Source organism: Cladophialophora psammophila, assembly GCF_000585535.1.
Source record: "Cladophialophora psammophila CBS 110553 chromosome Unknown aczJe-supercont1.4, whole genome shotgun sequence".
NCBI lineage: Eukaryota > Fungi > Ascomycota > Eurotiomycetes > Chaetothyriales > Herpotrichiellaceae > Cladophialophora > Cladophialophora psammophila.
Window position 1 is genome coordinate 893,578 of NW_006912925.1, and position 14,699 is coordinate 908,276.

Sequence of the window (14,699 nt, forward strand, 5' to 3'; positions counted from 1 at the left end):
GTGCAGTTCGGGCTCGTATAACAATCAGCAAATAAACAAGAGATGCGACCTGGAACTTTTGATTAACTTTCAGATGTTTGTGCAACTATCTCAGAGTGGCTGGGCCATTTCGTGTCGAGAACGGTCGAGAACAGCCCTATCGCCAAGCATTCAGCCTTAAAGGGGTACATGTTTTGACACGGTTTAGCGAACACGGGCAAACAAGGTTTCACCATCAATCAATAAGGTCTGATGGCAATTCTAAAGCTCGTGTTTCTGCAGCCAGTCATCTCCTCCGGTTTGAGTTGTGCTCCTGATTCTCGTACATATGTAGGCCAGCCTGACAAACTGCGCCCATGACCATGAAGTCCTCTAACAATTTCCCACCGTGGATTCCCAATGTCTCTGACTGGGCTCTCTACAGCACTGCAGCATCAGAGACATGGCAGCATCTGAGCACCCCAGATCTCATCACTCAGGTCGAGATCTTTCTTTCCTGAACGAGCCCCATGCCCAACTTACGCCAGGGTCCCCGCCAGCAGGTCAGGCACAATCCAACAAAGTTGAACATCCGGACATCGACAGAATCATCGGTCTCACCATCTCAGAATGCTCCTTGAAGGAGGGTCATGGACACATAGTGACAGAGCCTGCGTCAAGTTCAGGAAATCGCAATACGGGAACTGCACCCTTGTCTAGTAATAGTAACGTTACAACAAAAGCGAGGAAGAAGAAGCAAATTCCAGTTGCATTGGTTCCGGCATGTCTCGCTGTCATCCTACTAGCACTGACAGCACTGTACGCCATAAGACCAGATCTGTGGAAGAGCGACTTTATCAACTCATCCCCGGGCAATGCGATCTTTGTTCTCCGGGCCTTGTCTGAAGCAACGGGTTTCCTGCTCGCGATTACAGTAGCCTCTGCATTCGAGCTAGTGCAGTGGCTCTTGACTGTCCGCACAGGCGGAATACCATTTACCGAGTTCTTGTGCCTTCAGGAGGGAACCGGTATTCTGGGATTGATGCAGCTTACTGTTGGGGCGAAGTCCCGGGCTAGGACAAGGCTCTGGGGAGGCCTCAGACTCCTTGCTCTGGTATTATTGCCGGTGTTGGGAGTCGTGATTATGAGTGAGTGTCCCCACACTTCTGCTACGGCGACTACCGAACATGCCAATCTACTAGTAGTAATCTCTGTCCGGGTTGGCGATTGGGTGTCGAATATTGCTGACTCTCTCTGCAGGTCAGGTGGGAACAGTGCTCAGATTCGACAAGGTGGGCCAGACAGTCGCACCGCTTGGATTCGGGTTGGGATCTCTGAACACCAGCGTCGCAGTTACATTGTCCCCGTTCACAGACATACTGCTGGGAGCCACTTTCAGCCAGTTTCTGGATGATCCGAGTCGTGCAGTTGACATCACGCCAGATGCCAGTCGCAGAAGATCATGTGCTTTCGGAGCTGACGTGCGCGGTGGACAGACGTGCGAGAGAGCTGTTTACCTGGCTGCAGGGCAGGAGGAAATCGCTGCGCAGGTCACGACAGATGCACATCCGCAAGCCGATGCCTGGCTCGTTGAAGATCATCAAGGCTATGTTCTCCGCTTCACCGAGGGAGATCATACTAGTAGCTGGACGTTTGACAACGGCACAGAGTGCCGAACATATTACACCGAGGCTCTGACCTCTACCCTTGGCGCCTTCAGATTTTGTGCAAAGAACGTTGCCACGAATCAAATCCAGGCCAGTAAGTGACGCTACAATCCTCAAGGCCTCGCCAGCACCATTGTCGTTGCGAGGTGATGTGTGTGCCCTGGCTGACCTCTTCAGGAATCTCAAGCTGCAGCTATTCCGACATCACCTCGGCGAGCTGTGGAAAGGAGTCTGCATGGAATTCAACACCAACTTGGACCACGAGCCTATCCTCTACTTTCCGCCATGCTATGATCGCATATTCGAGACTTAATGGCACAATTATCTCCCATAAGTTCACCAAAATGTCAGAAGCGGTCGCGCCACTCAAGTCGGCCGATCTGTTACAAGCGTGGGACAACTTCCTAGGCCTCGGAAACACCACAGACCTTACCACATCCACCACTCTGGAAATCCTAGGGTTGGGGGCTGGCAAGTTCATGTTTCCAGCAATGATCGGTTCGATGCTAAATTCCATCACCGAGCTCTCTCAGGACAACCCGGCTCTGCAAACAAGAGGAGTCAATGCCCTTCAGGCATTGCTGGCAATCCCCATCTCCTATTGTCAAACTGGCTACATTGAGCGACAAGCTGCCCCTGAGCTACCCAGCAACATTCTGTTCACTAACTACGACAACGTCATTCTCCCGGAGGGTCTCGAACGCAACAGCCCAATATTCTTCGCAGTGACCAGAAACCAGATCGACGTGGGACTCGCGTCTCTCATAGTTTACGTGGTGTTGAGCGGACTCATTTTGATATTGTGCTTTACGGCGCTGGGTGGGGGAACCTTCACCGAGAGATCTAGGCATATCCCCGATACCACTGCCTTCCCAGTGCTTGATTTCTGCCGTCATTGTGTTGTGACGACCAAATATGGAGTGTCCACAGCTAAAGGCCCTTTCCAGGGGATTGAAAACTACGAGAGGTTCGTGATAAGGGAGATGGACGTAAAGCTGGCTAGAGATGCTGCAAATTCTTCCATCTACGAGAGTCGAAAAGAGTAGCACACACTGTCTGAGGGTAATAGATTGACGTCAGGACGAGAGACCACACATCGTCCTATACTGTGGCCGTTGGTAGTATCCTTTTTGCCAGGCCTTAACGTCAAGGTATGCTGAAGCTGGGACTCAACCCGTCATCCCACAACCTCGATGTTACTAGTATGTAAGTGAGGGACTGGGCTGGTTCTCAAAGACATCTAGCAGCTAGCACCACAACTGTTTCTCCGCATGGGCATATTCCTTCCGACGACCGGTTATTGCGACCCCATGCCTCGGATCCGGGGCAGTGGGCCTTTCGATTCCATTCTGGAGGACAACTAAGTGCCAAGAGGCGTATCGTGACACGCGAAGTGGAGCGTGCCTTTCGCACAATGGCTGCTGGTGGCTCGGGCAAGCGGGAGGCGCTGGCTTGGCCCCCCTGGTGTCTCTACCACATTCGTCGGAGGTCATTTCCCTCTGTGCTTGCCTCAAGAGACCTCAACCCTACGAGTCTACTGTTTACACCTTTTCAGACCCGCAATAATAGTTCATCCAAGCAGGGGCTCTCCTGGTCTCGCCTGCCCCAGGGCCTAGTGATCGCTGGTTCAATGAGGGGCTGCCTCTGATCAAGTTCCAGCACGAAGCTGCAAACCTTGGAGGATAGCTTCCATCAATGGCCAATCACCACGTTGGGATTTGATGGACGGACAACCTTTACACATGGAGTTCTCGGTCCTGTTGCGTGTTGTCAGCCGTGCATTATCCGGGGCGTCTCGAGAGTAAGAAAGCGAGATACCATACAAAAAGGATGGAGCCTTATGAGCAAAAATTGGGACCAGCGTCTTCATTTCTGTCCCTCTTTCCCTAGGAGCGAACACTCCGCCTGCGCAACATGGCTACTCTTACTCTCGCAGATCTCATTTCTTCCACCAAGCATGTCGTTGTTACCTACCCGCTCATCTGTGTCCTGGGTCTGTTGGTGATCTCGCTGGCCTACAACAGGCTCAGGGCTGGGCTCAGAAACATTCCCGGACCCCCACTCGCCGCCTACACCAAATTTTGGAGGCTGTACGATGTCTACAAAGGGCACGCTCACGTCACCGCCATCAATCTACACAAGAAGTACGGCCCCGTGGTCCGCATTGGACCTAACCATGTCTCCATCTCCGACCCTTCGTTGATACCAGTCATCTATGGAATCAAGGAGAACTTCACAAAAACCGCCTTTTATCCGATACAATGTATTTCATGGAAGAAAAGGCCTGAGATGAATCTCTTCTCGACCCGTGACCCAGAGTACCATCGTATTGAGAAGCGCAAAATCGGAGCCGCCTACAGCATGCCGAACCTGTTACAGTCAGAGGCAGCGATTGATTCCTGTGTCACCCTGTTCATGGATCGCCTCAATGAATTTGCTTCCAAGAGAGAACCCGTGGATCTCGGTGCCTGGCTGCAATACTTTGCCTTTGATGTCGTTGGCGAGGTCACTTTCGCAAGCAAACTTGGGTTTCTCGACCAGGGAAAAGATGTCGACGTAAGTGTCATCAAAAGTGATCTTGGAGCTCTGCTGATTGTCGATCCAGGGAATGATGAAAGCAATCGAAGGCATGCTCGCGTATGCAGCACTCTGTGGTCAAGTTCCCGAACTGCACCATGCTCTCCTGGGAAATCCACTGTTTACCCGACTCATGCCCGCCATGGAGACCTGGAACCAGGTGCTCGTCTTCACCCTCAAGGCGATCAATGGGCGGGCAAGCATCAAACGAGACGGCGAGCTGATCAATGCCGACGTCGAAGGCCGTGACATGCTCAGCCGCTGGGCGTATGTCAAATCCTCAGATCCCCTCAAGATGAACACCCGCGACATTGTCGTCCACTTGTCGACCAATGTCTTCGCCGGCTCAGACACGACAGCCATCGCGCTTCGCGCCATCGTCTATTTCCTCTGCCGCCATCCGGAATGTATGGACCGTCTGGTTAACGAAATAGACAACGTGGACAAACAGGGGAAGCTCAGTCAACCCATCACCTTCAAGGAAGCCACCACTGTCCTTCCTTATCTAGGTGCTGTTGTCAAGGAATCCATGCGTCTTCACCCTTCGGTCGGCCTGCTTATGGAGCGGCATGTCCCAGCCGAGGGCCTCACTGTCCAGGGCTACCACATTCCTGCGGGAACAATAGTGGGTATCAATCCTTGGGTGACCAACCGCTCAGCCGTCTTCGGTCCGGAACCGGAGGAATTCAACCCAGACCGGTGGCTGACTGCGTCTGAGACTCAGCTGAAGGAAATGGACAGCATCTGGGAGCTGAATTTCGGGGCAGGGAGCCGCAAGTGTATCGGTCGTAACATCTCGTGGATCGAGATCCACAAAGTCATACCTGAGCTGCTCAGGCAGTATCACGTCGAATTGACGTACCCGGAAAAGGAGTGGCACATCTGCAACCACTGGTTCGTGCAGCAGGAGGGTGTGATCTGTACCCTGAAGAAGAGATGATTCCTTGCACTGTCCTCGATGATTCAAATTGGATTAGTTTGGCATCATCTAAGAATTTGCAGAGGGAGCCAACTAAGACAGGACGTTCGGGCCAGATCAAGCAGTGGAAGACTAAACAGCCACCGCTTTGACTGAGGGTGAGACCATACTACGAAAGCGGGCAAAGCAATTGAAATCGGTTCTGGTTGAATTAATTCACTGTTGTATACTCCTTGATTCCTAAACGTTGGCCAATCTTGCATTCAATCTCCCTCCCATTTCCCTACCACTTGCTCTCTACTACAGGCCCACACCTGCAATCGATCGAATCTCTCGCAAGCTGACATTAAGCCCCGGGGGTGGTTTCAAAGGATAAAATTCTAATATGGAATTGAAGCTTTCCATCCCCGCCGTCTGACTTTCTCGATTCACCCCCAAGCACAAACCTCCCGCTTCTACCTACTACTAGTATCCGATCGCTCTCTCACTCGTCCAAGAAGGCAAAGAATACAATCATATTGCCGTGCAAATCCACGAGGTCGAACTGGCGATATCCCCAGGGCTTGTCCTCGAGCGGTCCCAAAACAGCGATCTGTGGCCCGTCGGTGGCGGGCGCAGCACTGGGCATTCCGATCCAGTCCTCGACCGCGTCACCCCGCCGCAGCAGGCCTCCCTGAGCGGCCGCTGCTCCAAGGCGTGCGTGAAACTCCCCCAGAATGCCCAGCGAGTCGAGCATGAGCATGCAGCTTCCCCGGGCGCGTTGTTGGGCCGTGTCCTGGAGGATATAGATGTTTGCCGCGGCGCCCGGGCCTGCAGCGATGGACGCGAACGTCGGCTCCGGAGAGTCGGCTGGGTGCGCTGAGATTGTGAAGTCTGGAAGGTAGATTCTGTAGAAGGCGAGAAGCGAGGAGAGGTGCGGAGTTGTGAAGAACGGGATTATCTTGACGGCGTGCGTTGTGAGGGACATGCTGGGGGAGATAATTGAACTTTTATGAGGGCGAACTGGGGGGGAGATGAGGCTTTTCACAGTGTCAAGGAGGTAGAGAAGGAGGGGGGAAGGATGCTCTATGTCTAACATGCTACTGAGCTGCATATAGAAGCTACCTATATATCTACATATACATGGTACATCTGAAGCGATGCCGCACTACGGATACGTCTGCCTGGCGTACGCCTAAAGCTTAATCGATCAAGTTAACTACATTGAGATGGCTGCATGGCTTTTAATAGTAGGGATCTTTCGAGGCCAAATCGTCCTCCATATGCTGCATCGCCCTCTCGGTCACTCACAAGGCAACCTTCGATTCATTTCCTTTTTACCCGCAACGAGTTGTCGCCGCGCCTTGGACAGCGTTTGAATAGCCATTATGTAGAATCTGTCCCATAAATCCGGTGCTAATACCTTTGCTCCTCACCAATGTCGCCTCGATCATTGGTTTCATCCTCGTGTTCGCCCTACCCAGCCCAGAGGCGAAGGTTTAGCCGCACCCCTCTAGGCAAGCATGCTAGTTTCAAATGAAGCTACTCTCCCTTGGTACTTCCACATGTTATGTATATAAGGCTGAAATGCCGGTTCCAACCCACCCTACTGCTCTCCGTCTATCCGACCACCACGAGTTCGAGGCCCGTGTGGTAATCACCAACCCAGCTCCGCCGAGTTATTGTGCACCTTGCAGGTAAAGCAGTCTTCCAGATAAGCAGACGAGCTTCTTCCCTGTAGAATCTCGCAATCTCGAACATCAACATCCCGGAAACACTTTTTCATTGGCGAACATCTCATTGCTCCTCGACTATGAGATGCCTCCGAGATGCTGGAAATGCTGGAAATGCTTTTCTTTTGCATTGCCTCCCTTGTCTCGGTTTAGTTTGACTGGTTCATGACCACCAGCACGACAGAGGCGAGTCTGGCTGTGAGAGATTTCGGAAACTACTCCCTTAGTGCCATCAATTCAACGCGTTATATACTTCCAACTTACCAGAACCACACTGTCCCCCAGCTCCGTTTATCCATTCAACTTGCAGGCTATGGGCGCTATTTCTATGCCACAAATTCATCAGAGAGTGACGCGCTGGTCGCTGGCAACAGCGGGTGGGTGTTAGAACAGATCATGGGATATTGCTTCACGACCCCGGTGCCCGACCCGCTACCCTTCTATCGCTTGCACAATGATCAGCTCTTCAACCATTTTTATTCCACGTCCGCTACAGAGGTGGCGACAGCAGAGAGTGACCATGCATATGTGTTCGAAGGAGTTATTTGCCACCCCCCTGTTGTAGCCTCTACATCCACATTACCTGTTTTGCGCTTGTACGCAATGTGCAGCGCCGGCGAGGATGCCCATGGTACGTCCTTGCCGTCTCTATGACCCTTCTGATTGCGAGACCTTGATTCTTACCCCAGGAATTGTGCTCTGTTGGTGGCATCGCCCATTGATCTCAGTGATACCCACGGGTCTATGCATAAAGGTCGATAAGCCAATAGCACGGATAAAATAGATAACTGCTAACCTTTACCTAGCTCCGCACCTACCTCATGGCTGGGCCTCGCGGTCCTTGTGGGCACAAACAGCGATCCGGCACAAGACAGCACCACGACACTGGTAAGCTCTGCAACGCCTCCGTCCACAGCAGCCTCTGCCTCGGCCACCATGACGAGTGTTTGAGCTCTATGACCTCGATGCTCATGCCTAGTTCCCCCATCAACTGGTAGCTCTGCTGCACCGCCTAACACCGAGCAACATTCAAGCCACACTGGTGCAATAGTCGGTGCAATAGTTGGTGGGCTGGCCGCCAGCATCATATTTGGAGCTTTGGGGTTTCTCATTGGAAGACGAAAGCGACAAGTCCGAGTTCCTCCTTACACCCAGGCTCTGTTGACTGATGGATCAGTGAAAGAGAAGGATACCAAGCCGTCACTAAACACCGATTCGCCGGTCGAGTTAGAAAGCAGGGCGATCCCTACCGAGAGACCGGTGGCGCTTCCTGACTCGTCTGGCAGCGTGGCACAGACATAGTCGGACAGACTGTGCAAGGGGGCGAGTAAATTCTCAGAGAGTGGGAAACTTTTTTTTTCCAGGCCATCTAACGGGGGACTCGAGGAGCCAGGGAAATCTCAGACGTATTTTCCCATCCCCAGTCACAGTAGAATGGTGGCGGGGGTCGGCATAATAAGAGGTCTCTCTGATACCAGTCGTCCTGAAAAGAGTTCCAACAGCACCTGTTTGAGAAGTAGAAAAACATTGAGCAGAAGACTTCCATGAGAGAGGAGGATACGACGGGGGCCAGAATGTTTGAAAATGGTATTATGTATAGTATGCGCTGCCATTTCGGGTGAGGAGCCATATACGACGCGAGGCCTCGGATACATAAGAGTTCTGCGTCGCGCTTTGCAGAAGAGAGCTGGTACAGCTTGTCACGCGTATTTCAGGGTCACAATACATCTTCGAACGTACTATCTAGTATATCAAGTGTTAGACTTTGATAATGACTGAACGAGAATAGATCTTGACTGATTCTCCTAAATAAGACTTCAGGCAAACAGGAATGGGAGCAATGCAGATTCAGAAACGAGATAGAGATATGTCAACTCAACTGCTCTAGTCAAACTTGTCTGGCATATGACTCCTCACTCGCGAGCACATTCCCGAGCCATATTGATCCATCTACCAAAGAGCATCATATCCAGGAGTCCTCCTCTACCTATTCCTATTTCCTCTCTTGGCTCTCTGGTCCCGGAGGTCAGCTCAATCTCCACGTTGCATAGCCCTCAACAAGCCCCACCACAGTAACGATGGCACCGAAAACCCCGAACCCTAAATCTAGACTGTGTCGCACGACCCCGGCGACGACACCGATAATGACCGATGCGGCGAAAGTAAGAGTTAGGAAAACTAGGAGGGCAAGCTTGCTGAGCCGTACTTTTACCAGGATGGCGTCGCGGGAGATGGTGTTGTCAGGAGGCTCGGGGATGACAGCAAAGCGGGCATAGGAAGGCAAGAAGAGCGGCGTTGCTGGAAGATAGGTTGGGTGCGGGAGTGCTGTGGTTAACGGGTGTGAGTAGGGTTGGGTGTCGACATTGACCAGACAGGGGAAGCTGGCGAGGGTTTCAATAGTCACCTGGAGGGGATAGGTGTATAAGCAGAGTCGACAAGGCTTAAGAATCAGCAGAACTTACCGGAGCCAGTTTAGCCATATATAACGTGGGTATCAAGAATGGGACGAACATCGCCAGCAAAGACTCGGCGCGCCGGTACCCCCGGAAAAGTCTCTCCACGACATCGGGGCCACGATCAGTGGCAAGGAGAGATACCTCGTATAGGTAGAAGGCCCCGGTACGATGGATAAGGAGGCGCCATTTAATCGTCGAGGTGGGTTCGGTGCCTGTGGAAGGCCCCATATAATGACCCGCTCTGACTCGGTGGAGAGCATTTGTGATTAGGACAGGCAGAGGTGGGAAGGTTGACACGCAGCTGCGCTGGCGTGAGGCAGTGCGACCATCTGTCCCGCAACAGTTGGAGAGACACACTCGACGCTTGGCATGGACAGGTATACATAGTACTCGGTACCTAGCGAGCCGAACTTCAAAAATAAGTGGCAGGGCCTGACAAAGTAGAGTTGATTCACTGTTAGATCGGAAGGTATGTTGGTTATCTTCAGGAATAGTGGTCGTCTGTCATTCATCCGATACTGTCAATTACTACCTACCTTCGATATAGCGGCCGCTTTGACGGTATTGAGCACTCCTGAGGTACCGGGTACATATTCCGTGACGGACCGTGCCACTTGTTTTTGAATCCAGCTCGCTACCCCGGTACTAGGTATGTGGGGTACTTGTACTGGGTAGGTACCTGGGTGCCTGGACCCGCCCATTGAATCCATCTACGGTGCTGGGTAGGCAAGGTTTTGCCAGGGAATCATCCCCGGACTCGGTGCCACGAACCGTCGCGATTGGCGAGCATACCGAGCACGAGTCATTGGTATGTCTGTTACAGACCACTGTCGTTGACTAATTTGTGGAAACCCGAATCCACGTCCTACACCATCCCCCAACATTATCCTTACACCCTATCTGCCAACGCTGGGAAGGTCGAGAGTTTTGCTGCACAGCATGGTCGAGGGCCGCTTGCTTCAAATTGCAGTTTTCAGAAGAGCTCTGCCAGGGGCCGAGCTAACCTGGGCACTACTCACTAGGCTGACTTGCCCAACCTGATATTTTGGGCACCAACTCACCAGACATCATGCATGGGTCTAGAGAGGGCTGGTCTTTCCTCGCAATCCTAGCCTCACGCAATTGCGCAGCGTCCCAAATACGGGGAGAGGTAGGCAGGCCGTGATGCGCACCTGCACACCACCTCTGCGCCCTCCTGGCGTAGCTGCGTCAGAATCGGGTCAAGAAGACATGGCGAGCTCCCTCTCTGAATTGCCTTCTCGTCGTCATTGCTCTCGGCGTAGTCGGCCGTCAAGCTTTGTCACGGCCATCCTTGTTGTTCACTTATATTTTGATCCTATTCAATAATTAATGTCCTGCCACACGAGTGACTTGGCCAACCCATGCGTTCAATCCGACTTTGTTCTGAACTTTCCGCACTCTTTCGGACTTTTCCACAAGTTTACGTGCACGGGATCGTGGGATTTTCACCATGCCTCCAGTCAATCTCCATCCAAATCCTCACTTGTATACGGCGGTCCCAAGAAAAGGCCCATTCCCAGGCTCCTGCGGGTCTCCCGTGCAAATTTCTGACTACACGCCTCGCAGCATGACGGATAGAAATGGCAATGGCAATTTGATGCCGCCGTTCTTACCAGGGGAGGCTCTCGAAGAGAGGTTGCATGAAGGACTCCCACAAGATGTCCCAAAACACCAGCTCCCAACATTGCCAGTGACGGCGGTCTCGGGAAGAGAACTGGAGAAGGACATCCTTTCGCAGTCGCAATCGATACCTATCGGATCCAAGATCGGAATAACTGAAGCTGGTCGCTCCGCTCCCGATGTTTATCCAAATTTCCCGTCACCCAAGGGTGGCAGGAGGTACTATCCTATAAAAGAACATGGCAACTATGTGATATGCAGCCATTCGGACTTTCGTCGGCATGATCCTTGGGCATTGCTGCAGAATATTCCATGCCATCGACAAGAGCTCCCAGAGCATCATCAAGGTCAATCGGCAAAACGCATGGTCCCGGAGCCATACGGCGCCACCCGTTTTGTCTCTTTATCCTCTGGTTCTGGAACATCAGGATTCTCGTCCCCCTCTTCAATGCCGTCTTTGGCCTTGTCAACCACTGCGTCATCTTCGACACAATCTTGTCATCCAGAGAAGTCTCCTGGTCCTCGAGAGTCTTCTGTGGGCCTCGAAAGTCTCCCTGTTTCCTCATACCAGTTTTCTGACGTATCATAGGAGCCCAAGTTACTACCAAGATTCTCTGTTGTCCGTAAGGTGATTGAGGAAGACCCTCATCCGAGGCCTACAAGCTTCGGTTTTTGGCTCTTTGTCTCGGAATCGATGAGAACACCTCCAGTGAGCTGCCCGCTACCGCTCGGCAAATATTCCCACGAGGCCATGACAGGGAAGTCCAGGAAAGTACACCATCGGCCACAATTGCTGGCTGGAAGCAGCACATCGTCCACCGGGGTTTAAATGAACAAGGTAAACTTTCGGATGAACTGTTCCAATTTCTTGCAAACGCTCTCGATGTTGACGTTGGCTCTTGTCGGCAATTCATGAAACAAGGCACGAGTTACTGGCCACGAGCAGACGATGGCGACCGGAAGCAGGACACGGCCTATCCTGCCACCCCAACTTCCATTCCGCAGGAAGCTGCTCATCGCTACGAGGCAGCAAATGGGGAGATTAAATTGACTCCGAAGGACCTTCAGGGTCGCGAAAAAATTACAAGCGTAGAGCTTCCAATTACCCAGGCCCGCAATCCTATTTTCCCCTTAAGTCATCAGCACTCTCCTCCTTGGAACGAGTTCATCCGAATCGGATCTCCTGCTCCCTTGAGGCCGCAAAGTGATCAAGGGGCCGCTGATTTGGCTGCTAGTGCTCGAAGACGACAACTTCTCAACGATCTTGCGAAACCAAGAGGCCTTACCAAGCGGCAAAGTCTCGAGACACACCATAATGCCACGCCCACGAGGGAATATGCACATCGAGCGGAATTGTCTGGTGGTGTCGGTCCTGAAGATATCGACAACGGTGGCTGCGTCAACGAGCTGAACACCATAGAAGAAGTTGCTGCTTGTTTCGGATATGACCATGCTCGTTTCGCACTGAATGCGCTTGAGAAAATTGCATCAGATGACCCTTTCAGTTTGTTGCGTATTGAGCTTGTGTTCCGGCAATGTCCTAGTAGCAGTGAAAGCAGCGGCGGCGCGCCTTCAAATGGGACGACGGCGGATTTGTCAATTCCCTCTAAGAGCTCGCCGGGCAGCGATGAACGTAAGACGCCTCTTGGTGACGGTGGCGACCCTGAAAAGGATGAAAATGACGAGGGCGGGGATGATGGAGGAGGGCCGTCCAAACGAGTCAAAAGCGGTTCAGAGGCACAGCTTCGGTGGGATTGTCCTTTCGACAGAGTACCTTCGGGCGCAGCAGGCAATGCTGCTGGTTGCGCAAAGGCGGGCTTATTGTTCAACGATCTTTGGTTTGTGGTCATCTGTCCCTGAAGGGTGGTGCTAATGAGCTTCCTACAGGAGACATCTAAAGCGAGATCACTCAGGTTGTTCCCGGTGTGGCTTAAAATTCAGAGATCAGCAGACATCTCAAGATCACTATGTCTACAGATTTGATAATCCCTCAATTTGTACGCCGGGTCTCCACCGAGCTACACGAACTTACATTGGGTATGAGGATCTGAAGAAGATGGCTGAAGCGTATGAGACAAGGGACCGTGGAGACCTACAGAACCCGTGGGCCACGTGGTGGCTACTCATACATGTGAGAACATATCCTGGGCAATCTCCACCATGTGGCGTCCACCAAGGAACTGTCACTTTCCCATCAGCTGTGTTTCCGCATTTGCGAACTTGGGCAAGTGATCAATGGCAAATGTTGGAGGGCGAGGGAAGGTTACCGCACCTGACCCCAGAGCAATGCTGGGAGTTGGGATATCTCATCGAGAGTGGACTTCGTTTATTCAGTGTTGCCCACAAGGTCCGACAAAGACGCACCAGAAGGCCAGCTCGGACCCGTCAACTGACACCCACTCCCGGACCTGTAAATGCAAATACCACACCACCTGGCAGCCTCGGTATCGCACAAGCGGTCCTCAGTGCGGAGAATGATCAATTTGCCGCCAATGGCGCCGATTTCGATGCAGCATTTGCCACATCTCTCGAGGACTTTTGTCCACAGCTTCCGTTGCTTCCAGCAGGCGACATAAACGGAACCCCCTGGCCAGACATGGTTGATGCGGACGTGCCGACATGAATGCGCAATTCCTTGGTATACAATGCTTATTTTACCATCGAGCTGAATGACAGTCGACGATCCATGGTTGAAAGGTTGTCTGGGAGGGAGCATGGGATTTCTGGAACAAACATAGACCACATGGCCCGGCTAAGTGACATGGCGTTCAAGGTGGGACGTTTAGCAGCCCTTGATTTGCCAAGACCCTCTTTCTCCCAGGCGGTCACGAACTCAACCTGATACAGGGCTAAGTCGGGAAATATGAATCTATTCACCGGAGCGCACATCAATGAATCCTCTCATATCGGAGTCTCGGTGATGAACGACGTCATATCGCCAACTCCAATGTCTTCCCTACCTTGGGTAAGACGCAAGCAGGTTTACTTGTCTTCGACACACATACATCTGCCAGGAACGGGGTTGACAAGTACTTGATAACAGCTCTTGCGAAAATGGAACACCGAACCCTTAAACTCCATGCGAACGAGAAATCACCCGCCGAGCCGCTTCTGTGCATTTTCTATAACTAGCTGCAACGTCTCTGCGGAACGTGGCGAGCAGGAGAAACGTAGCCCACAGGGCGTGTACGGAGTAGATAGGGGTAGGCTACGTATGAATAGGCGTCAGATGTTTTTGGGGGGGGGGGGGTGGTGGTGGCCCAGCATAGGGCGGCATCACCGTCATCCCAAAAGGGATTGAGCTACCTTCGCCTTGGCACCCCAGTCGGCGGTACAGGTTGACCTGGACTCCGTGAATGCGCCAGGTCATCTGTTGACGCTGTCTATTCTGGCTTCGCACAACTTGACTTGACGTTGACTGTGTCAGGTGTCGATATTTTGTCACTGGACCACCTGTAGGCCTGCCTTAAAGACCCCCACTTTTACAGATTCATGGATCGAGCAGCCCTCTGAGATGGCAAGGTAGCCCCTCGACCTCCATAGGCCCTTCACAATAGTTCGCCGCGGATCCCTTGTCCTATTCGAGCCCGGCAAGATGGCGATGAACAGGGTGAGGAATGCCTTTGCGCCTCCCAAAAAGGGGGAGACGTTTGAATTGCGAGCTGGCCTTGTGTATGTGCTCTGACATCCCGTTCGAAATGGATGAGCTGACCGAGTAATCCTCAGATCCCAATATGCCTACGAACGGTGAGCCGAGTTGAATTGCTGT

The 14,699-nt window shown here is 52.4% G+C and overlaps 6 protein-coding genes across 6 annotated transcripts; 4 read left to right on the forward strand and 2 right to left on the reverse strand.

The window, feature by feature from the left end:
* Window positions 1-421: 421 nt before the first annotated feature.
* Window positions 422-2,671, forward strand: A1O5_03247 (uncharacterized protein; the record flags this gene model as incomplete). The annotated part of the gene is made up of 3 exons (XM_007743859.1): window positions 422-1,106; window positions 1,219-1,719; window positions 1,803-2,671. 3 exons carry the CDS (start codon window positions 422-424, stop codon window positions 2,669-2,671), a joined length of 2,055 nt encoding a protein of 684 aa, XP_007742049.1.
* Window positions 2,672-3,539: 868 nt separating this feature from the next.
* On the forward strand, window positions 3,540-5,142 carry A1O5_03248 (cytochrome P450 oxidoreductase; the record flags this gene model as incomplete). Its single annotated transcript, XM_007743860.1, has 2 exons — window positions 3,540-4,181; window positions 4,231-5,142. The coding sequence occupies 2 exons, from the start codon at window positions 3,540-3,542 to the stop codon at window positions 5,140-5,142; spliced, it is 1,554 nt and encodes a 517-aa protein (XP_007742050.1).
* Window positions 5,143-5,605: 463 nt separating this feature from the next.
* Window positions 5,606-6,088, reverse strand: A1O5_03249 (uncharacterized protein; the record flags this gene model as incomplete). Its single annotated transcript, XM_007743861.1, has 1 exon — window positions 5,606-6,088. The coding sequence occupies one exon, from the start codon at window positions 6,086-6,088 to the stop codon at window positions 5,606-5,608; it is 483 nt and encodes a 160-aa protein (XP_007742051.1).
* A 910-nt stretch (window positions 6,089-6,998) lies between these two features.
* A1O5_03250 (uncharacterized protein) lies at window positions 6,999-8,135 on the forward strand (the record flags this gene model as incomplete). Its single annotated transcript, XM_007743862.1, has 3 exons — window positions 6,999-7,464; window positions 7,640-7,721; window positions 7,832-8,135. 3 exons carry the CDS (start codon window positions 6,999-7,001, stop codon window positions 8,133-8,135), a joined length of 852 nt encoding a protein of 283 aa, XP_007742052.1.
* A 724-nt stretch (window positions 8,136-8,859) lies between these two features.
* On the reverse strand, window positions 8,860-9,517 carry A1O5_03251 (uncharacterized protein; the record flags this gene model as incomplete). The annotated part of the gene is made up of 2 exons (XM_007743863.1): window positions 8,860-9,237; window positions 9,296-9,517. 2 exons carry the CDS (start codon window positions 9,515-9,517, stop codon window positions 8,860-8,862), a joined length of 600 nt encoding a protein of 199 aa, XP_007742053.1.
* Window positions 9,518-11,842: 2,325 nt separating this feature from the next.
* Window positions 11,843-12,790, forward strand: A1O5_03252 (uncharacterized protein; the record flags this gene model as incomplete). The annotated part of the gene is made up of 1 exon (XM_007743864.1): window positions 11,843-12,790. One exon carries the CDS (start codon window positions 11,843-11,845, stop codon window positions 12,788-12,790), a length of 948 nt encoding a protein of 315 aa, XP_007742054.1.
* Between the last annotated feature and the right edge of the window lie 1,909 nt (window positions 12,791-14,699).